Raw genomic sequence first — 13,961 nt, forward strand, 5'->3', positions numbered from 1 at the left:
AAAAATACTAGCATACTAATAAATTATGGTAATTATGGCGTGATAGTATTTTATTGCTATGTTAATTATGATAACATGATTAGATGGTGTATATGTTCAAAATGGGTTTTGTGACTTTTGTTTTCTAAAAAAATATAAAGAAGTTTACGAAATAAAACAATTCACTGCACTTTGTCAAAGCACGGCTTCGTCCAGTGGGGCCAACCTGTCATCCAGCAGCGTGGAATTCCCACCCGAAAAGCCCGCGCTTCACTGGGATTTCCGGCGCGAATCCCATTTCTATTATAAATTCAAGAACGCACCACAAAAAAGGAAAAAAAAAAGTGGAGGAAGAGCGTCGCGGCGCGCCCCCATCCCCTCCTCCCGCGGCGGCGGCGAGCCGGCGACTGCGCCGCCCACCGCCATGTCGACCTGCGGCTACCACTCCCCACGCTTCTCCGAGGTAATCGCGCACCCGGCCGCACCCCTGCCTCTCCCCCATCCTCTCTCTCTCTCTATCTCGCTCGCGCGCCGCCGCCGCGTTTGTGGCCGGAGCGGCCGAGTGGTTTGGTCTGCAACTGCAAGACACGAAGTGGGAGGGATTCCCTCCTCTCCAGCTTTTAGAATGACCTAAGGGAGCTGCGTTGATTTGTCCAGGACATTGCCTTCCTCCCCCAATGGCTTCAGCCGCATCGGCCGCCGGCAGTTGGCGAACGCCGAAAGGACATCGCCGGGGTTTCGTCGCCGTCTTGTGAGGTGCTCCGTGCCCCCCCTTTTTTTCCCTTTGGTTATTAGTAACAATCTGGTAGGGTTTTAGTTCGTATTTTGATCCAATAGTTGATAGCTAGGATTCGAGATGTGCTGAATTAAATCTGAATATCTGATGGATGTAGCCGTGTTTCTTGGTGCGCAACTGGCTATGATCCAATGACTGATGTTATTTCTTGCGTTGCAGAACTGTGTGTTCGTCAGAGATCCTGCACAGGGTAGTTGTCTGAATGGCATGACGAATGCTGCTAGTTGCAGTGGGTTTCGGTTGCACTTGTCGGGAGATGAGGGTACACCTACTGGAACTGCCTCAAGCAGTGGCAATGTAAGTTCTAGGAATGTCATTCCTTACTGGGACTGCATAAATTCTGGATGCAAATAATCATGAACTTGAATATGTTCTAGGAGGAGTTAATTGTAAGCAACAAACAAGAAAACCCTTATTTACTTTGAAAGGACAGAAGTTACAAATGGTTTCCTGTCATTAACGTAATTTGTTCAACTAGTGCATGTAGCCATCAATCCTGGATATACATCTCTGCATACAGCGTGCCATGCTAATTTCTCCTGAAAATTGTAACTTTGTCCTTCTGTTGTACATCCTTTTGTTTAAGTGTATTCATTGCCAAATATTCTTCCTGTTGCATGAAGTAGTAACACACTGAATAGTTTGCTCTATACACTCAGGTTGTACCTTTCTCTCTGCATCTTTCTTCAGAAAGTACTGCACAACTATCCTCAATTCAAGCCAACGGTCTGAACTCTGGTACATGCAAAGATCTGTTAGGTGGGTTTTGTATTGATGGCCAAGCACAAGAGATCAAGACAGCACTGCAAAATCAATCACATTCCAAGGACTTTCAAGAAATTTGTAAAATGGCTAGTGAGAAAATTAATAAATCATGTGATTCAAAAGGACATAGAAGACAGCAACTGTCTGGAGCAAAGGTTGATGTAAGGAAGCTCCGTAATGCAGATGTGCACGATGCAGTTGAACTATCAATTGCTGCCTCTGAAGCCATGGTTATTGCAGAAATGATACGTCTTGACTCTGAGTCTGATAAGCTAACTACAACTGCCTTAGAAGCTGCTCTACATGTGAAAGAAGCTCGGAAACAGTGTTTTGTTGTGGAGCTAGAAAATTCTAATGGATCCCCTGAGAGTGATCTGGATGAGACTGATGGGCTTTCAGAATTAGATGAGACTGAAATGCTCGATGCATTTCAAGATGTTGGCCTGTCTCTTGCACAAACTGCTTGTGCATCTCAAGGTCAGAACATAAGCGGCCTGAAACAGAAATTATCTCAGGCTAGTTCTCACTCGTGTAATGCAGAAGCTCACGTATTAGAGATCTGCTCCTCTGAGAAGCAAAATATTAGATGGAACAGCCACAATGTTGATGCTAATGACTATGTATCTGATTCTTTAGCAAACAATGGGTCAGCTGGTGTGCTACGTAATGAGTTGACTCCAGGTTGTGGTTCTGTAAAACAAACAGATATAGAAAAAGGAATCACATGGTCAAGAAACAAAGAAGCTGCTTATCAGATGTTGACCCAGAACAATGATAATTTTACTGCAGGCTTGAGGATTCTGGTACGAAGTCCAATATCCTTACAGCAACATTTTGAAATTTTTTTATGCCAGTCAAATGGTTTATCATCAAATGATATTGTTTAAAAATAAATTTCACCTGTTTCTTTGTCTATCACAATAAAATTTAAATTTTCCGTCCAGGAAGGTGGAGTTGCTGTGCATACAAATGCTGGTAGAAGGAAGCATGTAAAGGAATTATTCAACAAAGAAACCAGCTTCATTTCTGAGTCAATGGATAGCATGGATGAGTTCCCTTCTGCATCAAGAACTGTTTCTATGGAAATGGCCGCATCTTCAAGAGCTTCTTTTCTTCAAAAAAATGAAGATTTCTGTGAGGAAAATCAAGGTGCTGAAGCCGTGCAGTTATGTTCTCAAGTAGTATGTCCGAGCTTGTCATTTGTGGATCCTCTTTGTTCCATTGTTCCATGTAGCATACCTTGCAATGGAGGCCCCCCTAGCCAGGGTCCTGAATGCAAACAAAGTAAAGGGGAGGAGGAAGAATGGATCAACCCCAAAGTATCTCCCTTGAAGCAACATCTGGAGGGAGAAGCTGGTCCATCTTGCACATCTTTAGTTAAGGCGGCAGCGTCTAATATTCTGTTCAGGCGAAGGAGACACAGTTCTCTCAGACCTTTTAGCACAGTAGCACCTAGATCATATGTATCAGGCAGTAGTGAAACTCATAATGATGTTGATGTGGCAATTTGTCAGCAGGAAAGATTCACAACATTAACTTTAAATAAGAAGATACGACGTGTGCAAGCCTCTAAAGTATTTGTAGAAAATAATGTTGAAGCTGGAAACTTGCAAGGATTTTCTAAGGTTCTCAAGAAGCCATCTTATGGTAAGGGCATTAGTGAGCATCAAAACACTCAGAGTGTTAAAAGAAAGAAAGACCAATTTTCAGAAGCTAAAATCAGTACTAGAAAAACCAAGGATAGAAGGATGCAGACCAAATCTCGATTGAGTTGTAAGTTTTCCCTTGTCCATTATCCCATGTAAAATATCAAAGATGTATTCTGACTCATCTTGAAAATCGTTTGCTTATCATTAGTCCTTTTGGTGATCCTTGCTATTGAGTTTTTCAGGGTCCGATAGCAGACTCATTGACACAATGGAGCCCAGGGAGCACATTCCTAATAAAGAGGCCATATTTCGTGGACTAGATTTTTTGCTAACTGGGTTTCAGAGTCACAAGGAAAAAGAAATTGAGTCATTGATCCGAAGATTGGGAGGCTATGTTCTTTCTAAAGTGCCACCCTGTCCACTTGATAAAAGAAGCAAGCTGGCAGAGCTTTCTAGGTGCAAGCCTCCCATAGTCCTTTCTCCTAAAAAGGTTTGCTCATCCATTTCTTTTTGGTTTTTTGGGTGCAGTTTATTGATCACAAATGATGATTCACTTTCACATATTTGGACCATATTTTGCACTTATTTCTCAGGTATTTGTTGTGACAGGTATCAACGGCTAAGTTCTTATATGGCTGTGCTATAAATTCCTGGATGTTGAATACCAGTTGGCTTTTCGATTCTATTCAAGCTGGTATCCTGTTGCCACCTGGAAAGTAAGGCGATCTACTAGCATCCACTCATATTCACATATGCTTATGTACACACATTGCATGGTGCCTATCCTCTTAAAATGTATTTTGAATTGGTATTTACATCTTTCTTGACAAAGTTCAGTGTTGCATGCATTTTATGAAGTAATCAGGAAGAGTTATCGATTTTAGTATTCCATAAGATCTGCCATTCAGCCATTGCATCAGTTGATATCTGAAGTGGTATTCTAGAATTATTTGAAAACTTAATGGTTTAATCTATTATAATTTGATACTAAGATATTGTAGAAGGTCAAAACTATTTTCATGTTGATGTCCTTAATTGTTCTGAATCACTACCAACTGTCAATTGGATACCTAACTTTTCAATTTGAGAAGGTAATGCAGACGTGATTAAGCATATGTAAATTGCAAGACTAACAGTACAACACATGCATAGACAATATTATTCTTTTAAATCAGCTACAATACATCTATGCAATGCATAATACTCTTTCATCAAAGTCCAACAGCTTGATTATATTGTCAAACATAGCCAACACACTTTTTTTGAACATTTATGCTACCTTTCTTTTGAAAAACCAATAATTCGTCAAACAATCTTGTTCCGTTTCCCATATGAAATATGGTAATGACCTTCATTCTTGATGCTCACTTTTTTGCTTGCATATCCTTTTTCTAGGTATTTTATTCGACAAGTGCATTCAATGAAGAGTACTTCAATGTTTGACCAGTTTCTTCACCTAAAAAACAATAAATTGTTATTTGATGGAGTAGGATTCTTAATCCTCGGAAAAATCAGCTTTTGTTCAAAATTTTCCAACATTATCAAGGTATGTTGCAACTTGCAAGCATAGCCACAATATAAACTAGTCTGATTATTGATGGTTTGCTTATGTGAATTATAATTGATCTTTTGAGAGTTATCTCCTGAATCCTTAGCTCTCAATGATGTGACCCTAAAGTATATTTGTGTTTTGCAGCATGGAGGTGGCCAAGTTTTTGTATCTCTACAGGGACTAGTTCAAAGCTTGAAGGATAGAAGCTCTTCACATGGAATCATTCTTGTAGCAAATGAGGCGAGCGCATCACGTCATCTAAGCTATTGTGGGCTTGAGCATGACATAAAAACAGTGGTTAGTTGAATTTCAAACGTAGAACTTCCAAACCTGGTATAAGATTTGAGCATTACATAACTATAACTCGATAGCGTGGACATCTTTAATCTATTCTGAATATCTTCATGCTAGGTGAATAGGAAAATTTACCACCTACCAGTCATTTGTGTTGTTTCTTCAAGGTCTTGTACTTGTTGTATATAGTACAGTGATCATTATCTGAACGGCTTTGCTTTCAGATTGTCCAAAAAAGCACTCGATTCACACCATACAAAGCAGGAACATTGTTTTTACCACCTGAAGGGTTTTTTTGCACTGCCATTTTATTCAAACAAGTACACTATCATTTTTCAGATTCTTATTCTCAATTTTTTCTTGCAGCCAGCGAGCTGGGTCATTGGCAGTCTATTTTCTGGCAAACTGATTCCTTTGAAGAAGGACCGATGTGCCTTATTCCGCAGAATTAAGATGCCATCATTCCAACAGCAGCAAGCATTTGACATGAGCCAAGAAATATGATGATTGAGATCAGTCGCATAGCTATCATCCCATGAGAACTGAATAATCCTTACCTGGATCCTCTGATTCCAGCAGTTTTCAACATCAAATTGTGATAATGAAATTCGTCTGTAGTGGGCTCATTCTGATACTTATTGTTGGGCGACCTGTGAAGTGGCATATATGTTGTATCCAATTTTTGACTTGCAAATACCAAAAGGTGACTGATGTCAAAGCATCTCAAGAAAATACTTTGTGAGGATCAATTGCTAACTTGAATTGTGCGGTATTTGTCCATACCGTCTCTTGCTCACTTAATTCTGGAGAGACAGGGGAGTGTTCATTTGTGAAGATCATGATATCCAGGAGAATGTTTCTTCTTTGTTGTTGGTTGTAACTTGTAAATGTTAATACCTGACGAAATATGTTTGTCACTTGCAACACCGAGTTGTTCATATCTCTTATGCCATCAAAATTGAAAGGAATCGATGGATGTTTTTTTTTTCTCATAATGGCTTTGTTTCCTGCTGCTTACGTACATGCATAATGCATTGCAGGTCATGCATGTACTATGTAGTGGCAGACATGCGGCCCCCCTTGAGAAACAACAGAAAGACAAATTTGTGCGTGGATAGTATCGGCTACTGTTCATATATGCTGGGTATCTTATTTCTTTCGTAAAAAAGACTTCTTCCATTTTATAATGTAAGATGTTTGACTTTATTTATCATAATATTTGCTTATTTGTCTTATTTAAAAAATTATGAAAATATCATTTATTTTTGCTTGTGACTTACTTTATTATCAAAAGAACTTTAAGCACGACTTATTATTTTTTATTTACACTAAATTTTAAGACGAATGGTCAAATGTTGTAATAAAAAAAATCAAACATCTTACATCATAAAACGGAGATAGTATCTTGATATATGAATGTTGAGTTTGGATTTAAGATTTTGTGAAGTGGTGTATATACATGCTATATGAATGTTGTCAATTGTTTTCGAGAGTTTTATAACTATTTGGATGGTTTTTGAGCAAACGCTCGTGGGATCAAAATTATTCACCCAGTATTGGGCCGAAATACATATCCCATTCGTGGGCCCTGTGGGCCCAAGATGCGCAAAGAGTCAGAACTACGGAAGACGAAACGAAACAGTTCGTGGAGACCTCACCTCCTCTGTTCCTCGTCTCGTCTCATCTCTCTCAAAAAATAGAGAGAGAAAAAAATCCTCCCCTCTTCCCGCCGGCGAGATCGGCCGATCATCTCCAACGGCGGCCGGCGACTCTTCGAGATCGGAGCTGAACCGGCGCCACCTCCGTCGCACGCCATGGTAATCCGGTCGCAATCCGACTCTCTTGCCTCCTACATTTCGGTTGTTCTCGAAAACTGCACCCATCGATCAATTTTGCCGGGAGTTTTGCGATGGCGATTTAACGGAATGGAAGGTCGATCAAGATCCGTAGGCCATTCCTGAATTGCGTCAATTTGATTGATCTGGGGTTGGAATTTTGTTTTGCCCTAGTGTGGGTTTGATAGACTGCATGATTTTGGGATTACAGGAGCAAATGCAGTACATGTGGATGCAGCCAGGAACTTGGGATCATATTTGTGATCATACTATTATTAGCTTGTCTTGATCTGCGTTTTTACTACATCATCATACCGTCAGCATGTCTTGATACCACATGACCACATGATCATTAGTTGTTGGGTGATCCTCCAATTGAACTTTGGTTCAGCATTAGTTCTTAGTGATTCTTTTGATGCTACAGAGTAGACAGGAGGAATTCATATGGCATTGCCATTTGTTTTGTTGTCAGATACATTTTGTGCTCCTCATCAGCAGACAAGGGAAGGTGAGGCTGACAAAATGGTACAATCCATATCCTCAGAAGGAAAGATCCAAGGTAAGGAATAACAGTTTTAACACGCATCACCATATGTTTACTACATCGATCACTTTTTTTCTTGGTAAAAATTCAGCAAGAGAAATGATTTCCTTTTGTTGATAAGGTTATCAAAGAAGTAAGTAATCTCGTCCTGACTAGAGGCCCAAAGATGTGCAATTTTGTCGATTGGCATGGATGCAGAGTTGTATATAAAAGGTACTACTGAGCTGTGGTTACACTTATAATTTTATTAATTTTATTCTCTGATTGTATGCGAGTACTGTTATTAACAGCTAGTGCTAGAGTGCTAAGTCACATGCAAACGTACTTCGTCTAAAATGAAACATTTATGATTTTCTGATTGCATCAAGCTGTTTTGCACCATCTGCAGGTACGCAAGCCTTTACTTCTGCATGTGTATTGATGCTACTGATAATGAACTGGAGACTCTTCAAATCATCCATCATTATGTTGAGATATTGGACCGGTATTTTGGCAATGTAAGCTCTTGCACAGAAATACTTTAACATGATATTCCCAGTTTGTTGTGCTAGAAGGCATTCTGAAATTTCTTTTCTTCTTCTACATTATGACCATGTCGCAGGTCTGCGAGCTTGACCTGATTTTCAACTTCCATAAGGTGCCGGCTTTGTTTGTTCAAATGATTATATCTACTGGCCATGTCTGTTGAATTTCTGAACTAGTTGTTCGTTCTGTCTGTATTTGCAGGCATACTTTATATTGGATGAGGTTTTGATTGCTGGTGAGCTTCAAGAATCTAACAAGAAAGCAGTACTACGCCTGATCACTACACAGGTACTGACTGCATCGATTGAAATGGATACGCCACATTCAAAACGTAGAAATTTCACATGAACCAATTCAAATATTCAACTCTCATAGGTACCTTCCACAGACAGAAAACGAGCAAACGAGGAAATTTGCTTTGGTCTGAGTATTCTACCTTGACACACTACTGCACACACACATCCTAATGGACTAACAAGAAATGAATTCCTTGCTACAGTCCTTTTTGGTTCGACTGAACTCATCTGAATTTCTTGGAGTAACAACAAAAAGCGATACATCAGCATGGTCATGTGCTCATGTGAAATGCACTACTGAGTGGTGAGCATTTGGGTTGATCTATGATGACATTGTGGAATAAACTGGTGTGTTTGCAGGACTCGATGGTGGAAGCCGCAAAGGAGGCGGCAAGCTCATTGAGGAACATAATTGCACAGGCCACCAAGTAGAGCACACTGTGTCTCCTACAATGATGATTACTCTCACCCCAGGGCATGATATTAACCATAATCAACAGGAAATCGTTTTTACACTGAACTTTCCGTATAAATATCTTTTTAACGTACTCTTTTTTTTTCATTTTCGGCAGAAATTTATACCCTCTATATTTTTATCTTTTTTTTCCACATCTTTTTCTTCAGAATATATATATTTGCTCTTCTCACTTATGGTGCCAAGGAAAACTTATATTCGTGAAATAATTTGGCTAAGAAATTTTCAGCGCGCATCTTTCTACAGTATTATTGTGCTTAGTTACTCCTGGTCTGGTTGGTTCAAAGAACCAGAAATGGTTTTAAAAATGGCATAATTGCCATTAAAATGTGCATATTTCTTTAAAAAAACTCGTATCAACGTATTAGTACAATAGTAGTGACCATTAATTACCCCTACAAGTCGTTGTTACTTCTTTACCCAAAACGGCATGGATATACAGATTGATCATGTAGTCAATAAGTCAACCAAGCACCCAACTCAAGGACGTCTCTCACAATTTTAGGGCATTGCAATAGTAACTCCATGACAGTGACACCCAATTGGAATTGCCCTCTTCCATCATCTTCTTGCAATTGCATCTTCCTAATTCGTCCTCAGTTTTCCAGAAATGCAGCAGCACTGCTGGCAACTATAGCTTACATTAGAGCAGGTCGAATAGCAGACTATAAGCTAGTTATAAACATTTTAAGAAGATAAAGATAGGAGAGAGAAGAGCGGCGGACTATAAATTTATAGCAATCAATAGCACGAACTCTAAGACATGTGTGTATAATAGGTGAGACCGAATACTAATTGTGTAGCATATGTTTATAGGTAATTATCGTATGAATTGATTATTAAGTTAGCTATAGACGATTTAGAGCCAGTAGTTGACTATACTAATATTGAACTTGCTCTATGCATGTCGCTGTAGGCAATCTCCAAGTGAGCACTTTGATATCTTTCCTTACCAAGTTGACGTCCACCCGCTGATCCACAAAATATCTTTGTGAGGGCTTTGTGCTTTAATTTATATACATATATATCTACCCTCTATTCTCAGTTTCTCTTGAGGATTATTGCACGTGTTCGGAAGGCATATTTTGTTTATGGCTAAGTTCACCATAAATAAGGTTAAACAAGTTGTAGCATTCCACAAATTGTGTCCTAAATATAAATTGATAGCCATAAGCGTGTCAAAACTTAGCCAAAAACATAGGTCTTAGCTATATAACATGCGAACCACGATACTGAAAAATGTGACAATGAACCAAACACATAGCTATAATACAAAATATAAATTTTCAACCTTTAATTTAGAGTTAATTTTGAAGTTTTTTCTAAAGTTATTTTTTAATCTGAAATTTTATATCGCTAAGAATACATATATAAAATTTATATTTATAAATTATTTTTTATTTATAAATATATTGTTTAGTTTTTCCATAAAACATCCAAACAATCCCCCATTTCTTACCCCTTTCTTAAGTAAAAAAATGGCTACATGTTAGGTTAGCAGCACATCAATAGCAAACATTCCTCAAAGTTTTCTTCGAGTCAAGCAAAGGTCGATCCAGCACCGCCGCCACACTATCTCGCCCGACGGCGACGTGGCTGCAGGTCGGCACCATCGCAGCCGTCCCATCCACCCCTCATCGGACGGTCCACGACGCGCACATACTTGACACTTCCCCTGCCACACAGGACTCAGGCCCAGCTGATCTGTTGCCCAATTGCGGAAAGTACAATACACCCAACAAAGTAAGTTTTGATTAAAACTTTTGCATTTGTGTTTTTAGCGACTTAAACGTTAATTATATTGAGAAAGAAACTATAACGAAAAAACTTTAAAACAATTTAAAATTAAAATATGAAATTATTTTGGCAATGATATATTTCTGTATTCTATAATCCCTCTATTTTTTCTATTTGACGACGTTTACTTTGGATCTATATCTGACCTTCTTCTTACTTTTTTTTTAAACATAAAAAAATTATAAGTCATATTTAAAGTTATATTTTGGTATAAATAAAATCATAACAAAATGCTTATAAGCCAAATTTAACTTTTTAAATTTAAACTTGGATTCGAGTTTGATGTTTTTAATCAAAGTTTATTTTTTAGTCTTAGCTTTTAGATCGCTAAATATACATATATAAAAGTTTTACTCATACATTACCACGTTTGGATTTTTCCCTATCAATTTGCTTCAATTAACAGCAAAAAATTTATAACTGTGTTACTATGACTTTATAAAGTTAGAGATACCTTAATGATATATGGAGCAAAGCAGCGGAGTATGTTGTAGGCAAGAGATGGGCATTCGAAGGGTATTTAGATTGAGAAAATTTTTAGGAGAAGTGCCATGTCAAATGTTTGACCTGATGTCGGAAGGGGTTTTCGGACACGAATGAAAAAACAAATTTCATGGCTAGCCTAGAAACCGTGAGACGAATCTTTTGAGCCTAATTAATCGGTTATTAGCACATGTTGATTATTGTAGCAGTTATAGCTAATCATGGACTAATTAGGCTCAAAAGATTCGTCTCAAGATTTCTGCCATAACTGTGCAATTAATTTTTTGGTTCATCTATATTTAATGTTTTATTTATGTGTCTAAAAAATTCGATGTCATGTTTTTGAAAAAATATTTCGGAGTAAACAAGGCCTCGTACTCTCTCGATGACGAGTCAACACGTGGGCCCACCCACCCAGCCACCAACAAATGACCAAAGCGCACGCGCCTTTCTCTCTCTACACTCGCTTTCTCTCTCCTCCCTCCTCCACCCCCCTTCGTTATTTATTCGTCTCCTCCGCCATTTCTCTTCTCCCCAACACTACCTCATCTCCTCCTCCTCCTCCTCGATCTCTTGCCCTAGTAGACTAGATAGGCTACCTACTCTACTACCACGAGCTTCTTCCACATGCAGCAGCAGCGGTGTGAGCGATCGATCGATCGAGCTAGCTATCTAGCTGCCCGTGCATGATTCCGGTGGAGGTGGAGGCGGCGGGAGCCGGGAGGAGGATGCAGGGGGAGGCGGTGGTGCCGATGATGCTGCCGCCCTTCTTCATGGACTCCGGAATCTGGCCGGCGCCGGGGGTCGCCGACGCCGCGGCGGGCTCCGCGGAGGACGAGGCCGCGGCGGCCGCCGCGGCCCACGACCGCGCGCTCGCCGCGTCGCGCAACCACCGCGAGGCCGAGAAGCGCCGCCGCGAGCGGATCAAGTCGCACCTCGACCGCCTCCGCGCCGTCCTCGCGTGCGACCCCAAGGCAATAATACAAAATCATACATATTTTCTCACCTGAATTTTCTGCAAAAAAAAAAACTGATACTCTCTCCTACAATATTATGAATTCAGAACGAAATAACCGCAAATTAAATTGGAGTCTAGCTTCAAGTAGCTAATTAATCGTTTTGATTAAATTAAAGCTTAGTAGCATGCATGATTGCGTGACACTAGCTACCATAGATTAGGGCTTCTTGTTTAGCTTCTCCTCCTCATGATTTGTGGCTATTGCGTTGCGTCCGCGTGCATTCCTCTTTTGTGCCTAGTACCATGTTTCGTAGCGCTAATCATTCACATGAAATTGAGTTAATTCAATCGTGTTAATGTGTAGGGTTCTTGCGTTTTTGAGATTTGAGCTTTTGTTGATGGAAGTTTTGTCGATCGATGTGGTGTGCAGATAGACAAGGCGTCCTTGCTGGCGAAGGCGGTGGAGAGGGTGCGCGACCTTAAGCAGCGGATGGCCGGCATCGGCGAGGCGGCGCCGGCGCACCTGTTCCCGACGGAGCACGACGAGATCGTGGTGCTCGCGTCGGGCGGCGGCGCGGCGGCGGTGTTCGAGGCATCCGTCTGCTGCGACGACCGCTCCGACCTCCTCCCGGAGCTCATCGAGACGCTGCGAGCGCTCCGCCTCCGCACGCTCCGCGCCGAGATGGCCACGCTCGGCGGCCGCGTCCGCAACGTGCTCGTTCTGGCGCGCGACGCCAGCGCCGGCGCCGACGACGACGACAGCACCGCCGATTACTCGGCCGGCTCCACCGACGGCGGCGACTTCCTAAAGGAAGCCCTGAGGGCTCTGGTCGAGAGGCCGGGCGTCGCCGCCGGCGACCGACCGAAGCGGAGGCGTGTCGTCTCCGACATGAACATGCAAGCTGCAGCCTAGCCGGCCATAGCTCAACATAGCTATCAGTTTGCTCTTGGTATACTACGTACTTTGCTTGCCATGTTTTACTTAGTTTTTGTGTGCTAATTAATCAGTTGCTCTTCATATATGGCTCTTCTTGGTGATACAATATTGCCAACCAATAAGCCATGTATGATTAATTAGGATATATATATTACCATTAGGGTTTGCTTGAGCTTTCATCAAAGCTGTTCCAAAGCCAATGCAAACCCAGCCACTGAAATAACAATGTCAGCATGCCCAATATATATGCAAGGTTGCAGACTTACCCAACTAATTAAGCACAACATATATATGCATGTATCAACATTGGAAGTCAAATATACATATAACACATCATCACAGGCTTAAAACAACACATGTTGCATTCCATTTATGATATATCAGGTCATATGTTGACATGCATGACAAGTGCCTGATGCAAACAGACAAAGATGTTTGTCAATGCCTGCATTGCTGCATGCATATTGTAGCTTCCTGTCTTGTGAATGTTTGGGGTCAGCTCATCTGGCAAGCTTGAATGATCTAGGCAGCATGTCTGTTTGAATACAATGTAGAGAGAAATATATAGAGAGAGAGAGGAAGAGAGAAGAACCAATCATTGCTAAGCTTGCTTGTGGGGTGAAGTGCCACAGAGTGGGCATGCAGTGAGCTCTCATGACACATGAGTGCATGCATGGAGGCAGTGCTACTGCTAAGCTAGTATATAGTGTGTGTGTATGTGTGTGTGCTGCTGCTGCTGCTACTGTGTCTGTCTGAAGAAAGGAAGGAAGGTGATGAGCCTTTTGTTCCTTGCTGGTTTTATCTTTTGTAATCTTGCTCCTCTCTTATCTTCTTGAGAGAGGCTAGACTAGTTGCTGGTGATGTGCATATGCATGCATGGATGAAGGAGGAGGAGGAGGAGGAGATCTCCATGTCAGGGTGGGTACCGTGTGCTGTGCTCTTGCCTCTCACTGTGGCAAAAGCCAGGGTTGCAGTTGCTGGGGACAAAAGGAGACTGTGTGACTCTCTGCCTATGTAACTTAATTTGTAGCTTCATGCATGACATGAGGGCATGCATTGCTGTCCTTCTGTGTGGT

The 13,961-nt window shown here is 41.0% G+C and overlaps 3 protein-coding genes across 4 annotated transcripts; all 3 read left to right on the forward strand.

The window, feature by feature from the left end:
• Window positions 1-319: 319 nt before the first annotated feature.
• LOC102701622 lies at window positions 320-6,143 on the forward strand. Its single transcript, XM_015835303.2, has 10 exons — window positions 320-442; window positions 637-735; window positions 935-1,072; window positions 1,435-2,343; window positions 2,485-3,313; window positions 3,432-3,679; window positions 3,799-3,905; window positions 4,585-4,735; window positions 4,886-5,038; window positions 5,402-6,143. Exons 1-10 carry the CDS (start codon window positions 404-406, stop codon window positions 5,537-5,539), a joined length of 2,811 nt encoding a protein of 936 aa, XP_015690789.1. The 5' UTR covers window positions 320-403; the 3' UTR covers window positions 5,540-6,143.
• A 542-nt stretch (window positions 6,144-6,685) lies between these two features.
• LOC102708704 (AP-1 complex subunit sigma-1-like) lies at window positions 6,686-8,936 on the forward strand. Of its 2 annotated transcripts, none has more exons than XM_015835304.1 (7): window positions 6,686-6,852; window positions 7,343-7,429; window positions 7,536-7,627; window positions 7,803-7,911; window positions 8,016-8,051; window positions 8,141-8,227; window positions 8,596-8,936. In XM_015835304.1, the coding sequence occupies exons 1-7, from the start codon at window positions 6,850-6,852 to the stop codon at window positions 8,665-8,667; spliced, it is 486 nt and encodes a 161-aa protein (XP_015690790.1). In that variant the 5' UTR covers window positions 6,686-6,849; the 3' UTR covers window positions 8,668-8,936. The 2 variants fall into 2 exon arrangements, with proteins under 2 accessions (XP_015690790.1, XP_015690791.1); XM_015835305.1 differs by lacking the exon at window positions 8,596-8,936 and adding an exon at window positions 8,315-8,589.
• Window positions 8,937-11,534: 2,598 nt separating this feature from the next.
• LOC102701902 (transcription factor bHLH106-like) lies at window positions 11,535-13,235 on the forward strand. Its single transcript, XM_015834637.2, has 2 exons — window positions 11,535-11,964; window positions 12,379-13,235. The coding sequence occupies exons 1-2, from the start codon at window positions 11,677-11,679 to the stop codon at window positions 12,859-12,861; spliced, it is 771 nt and encodes a 256-aa protein (XP_015690123.2). The 5' UTR covers window positions 11,535-11,676; the 3' UTR covers window positions 12,862-13,235.
• The last annotated feature ends 726 nt before the right edge of the window (window positions 13,236-13,961 follow it).

The sequence above is a fragment of the Oryza brachyantha genome, chromosome 3 (genome assembly GCF_000231095.2).
Source record: "Oryza brachyantha chromosome 3, ObraRS2, whole genome shotgun sequence".
Classification (NCBI taxonomy): Eukaryota; Viridiplantae; Streptophyta; class Magnoliopsida; order Poales; family Poaceae; genus Oryza; species Oryza brachyantha.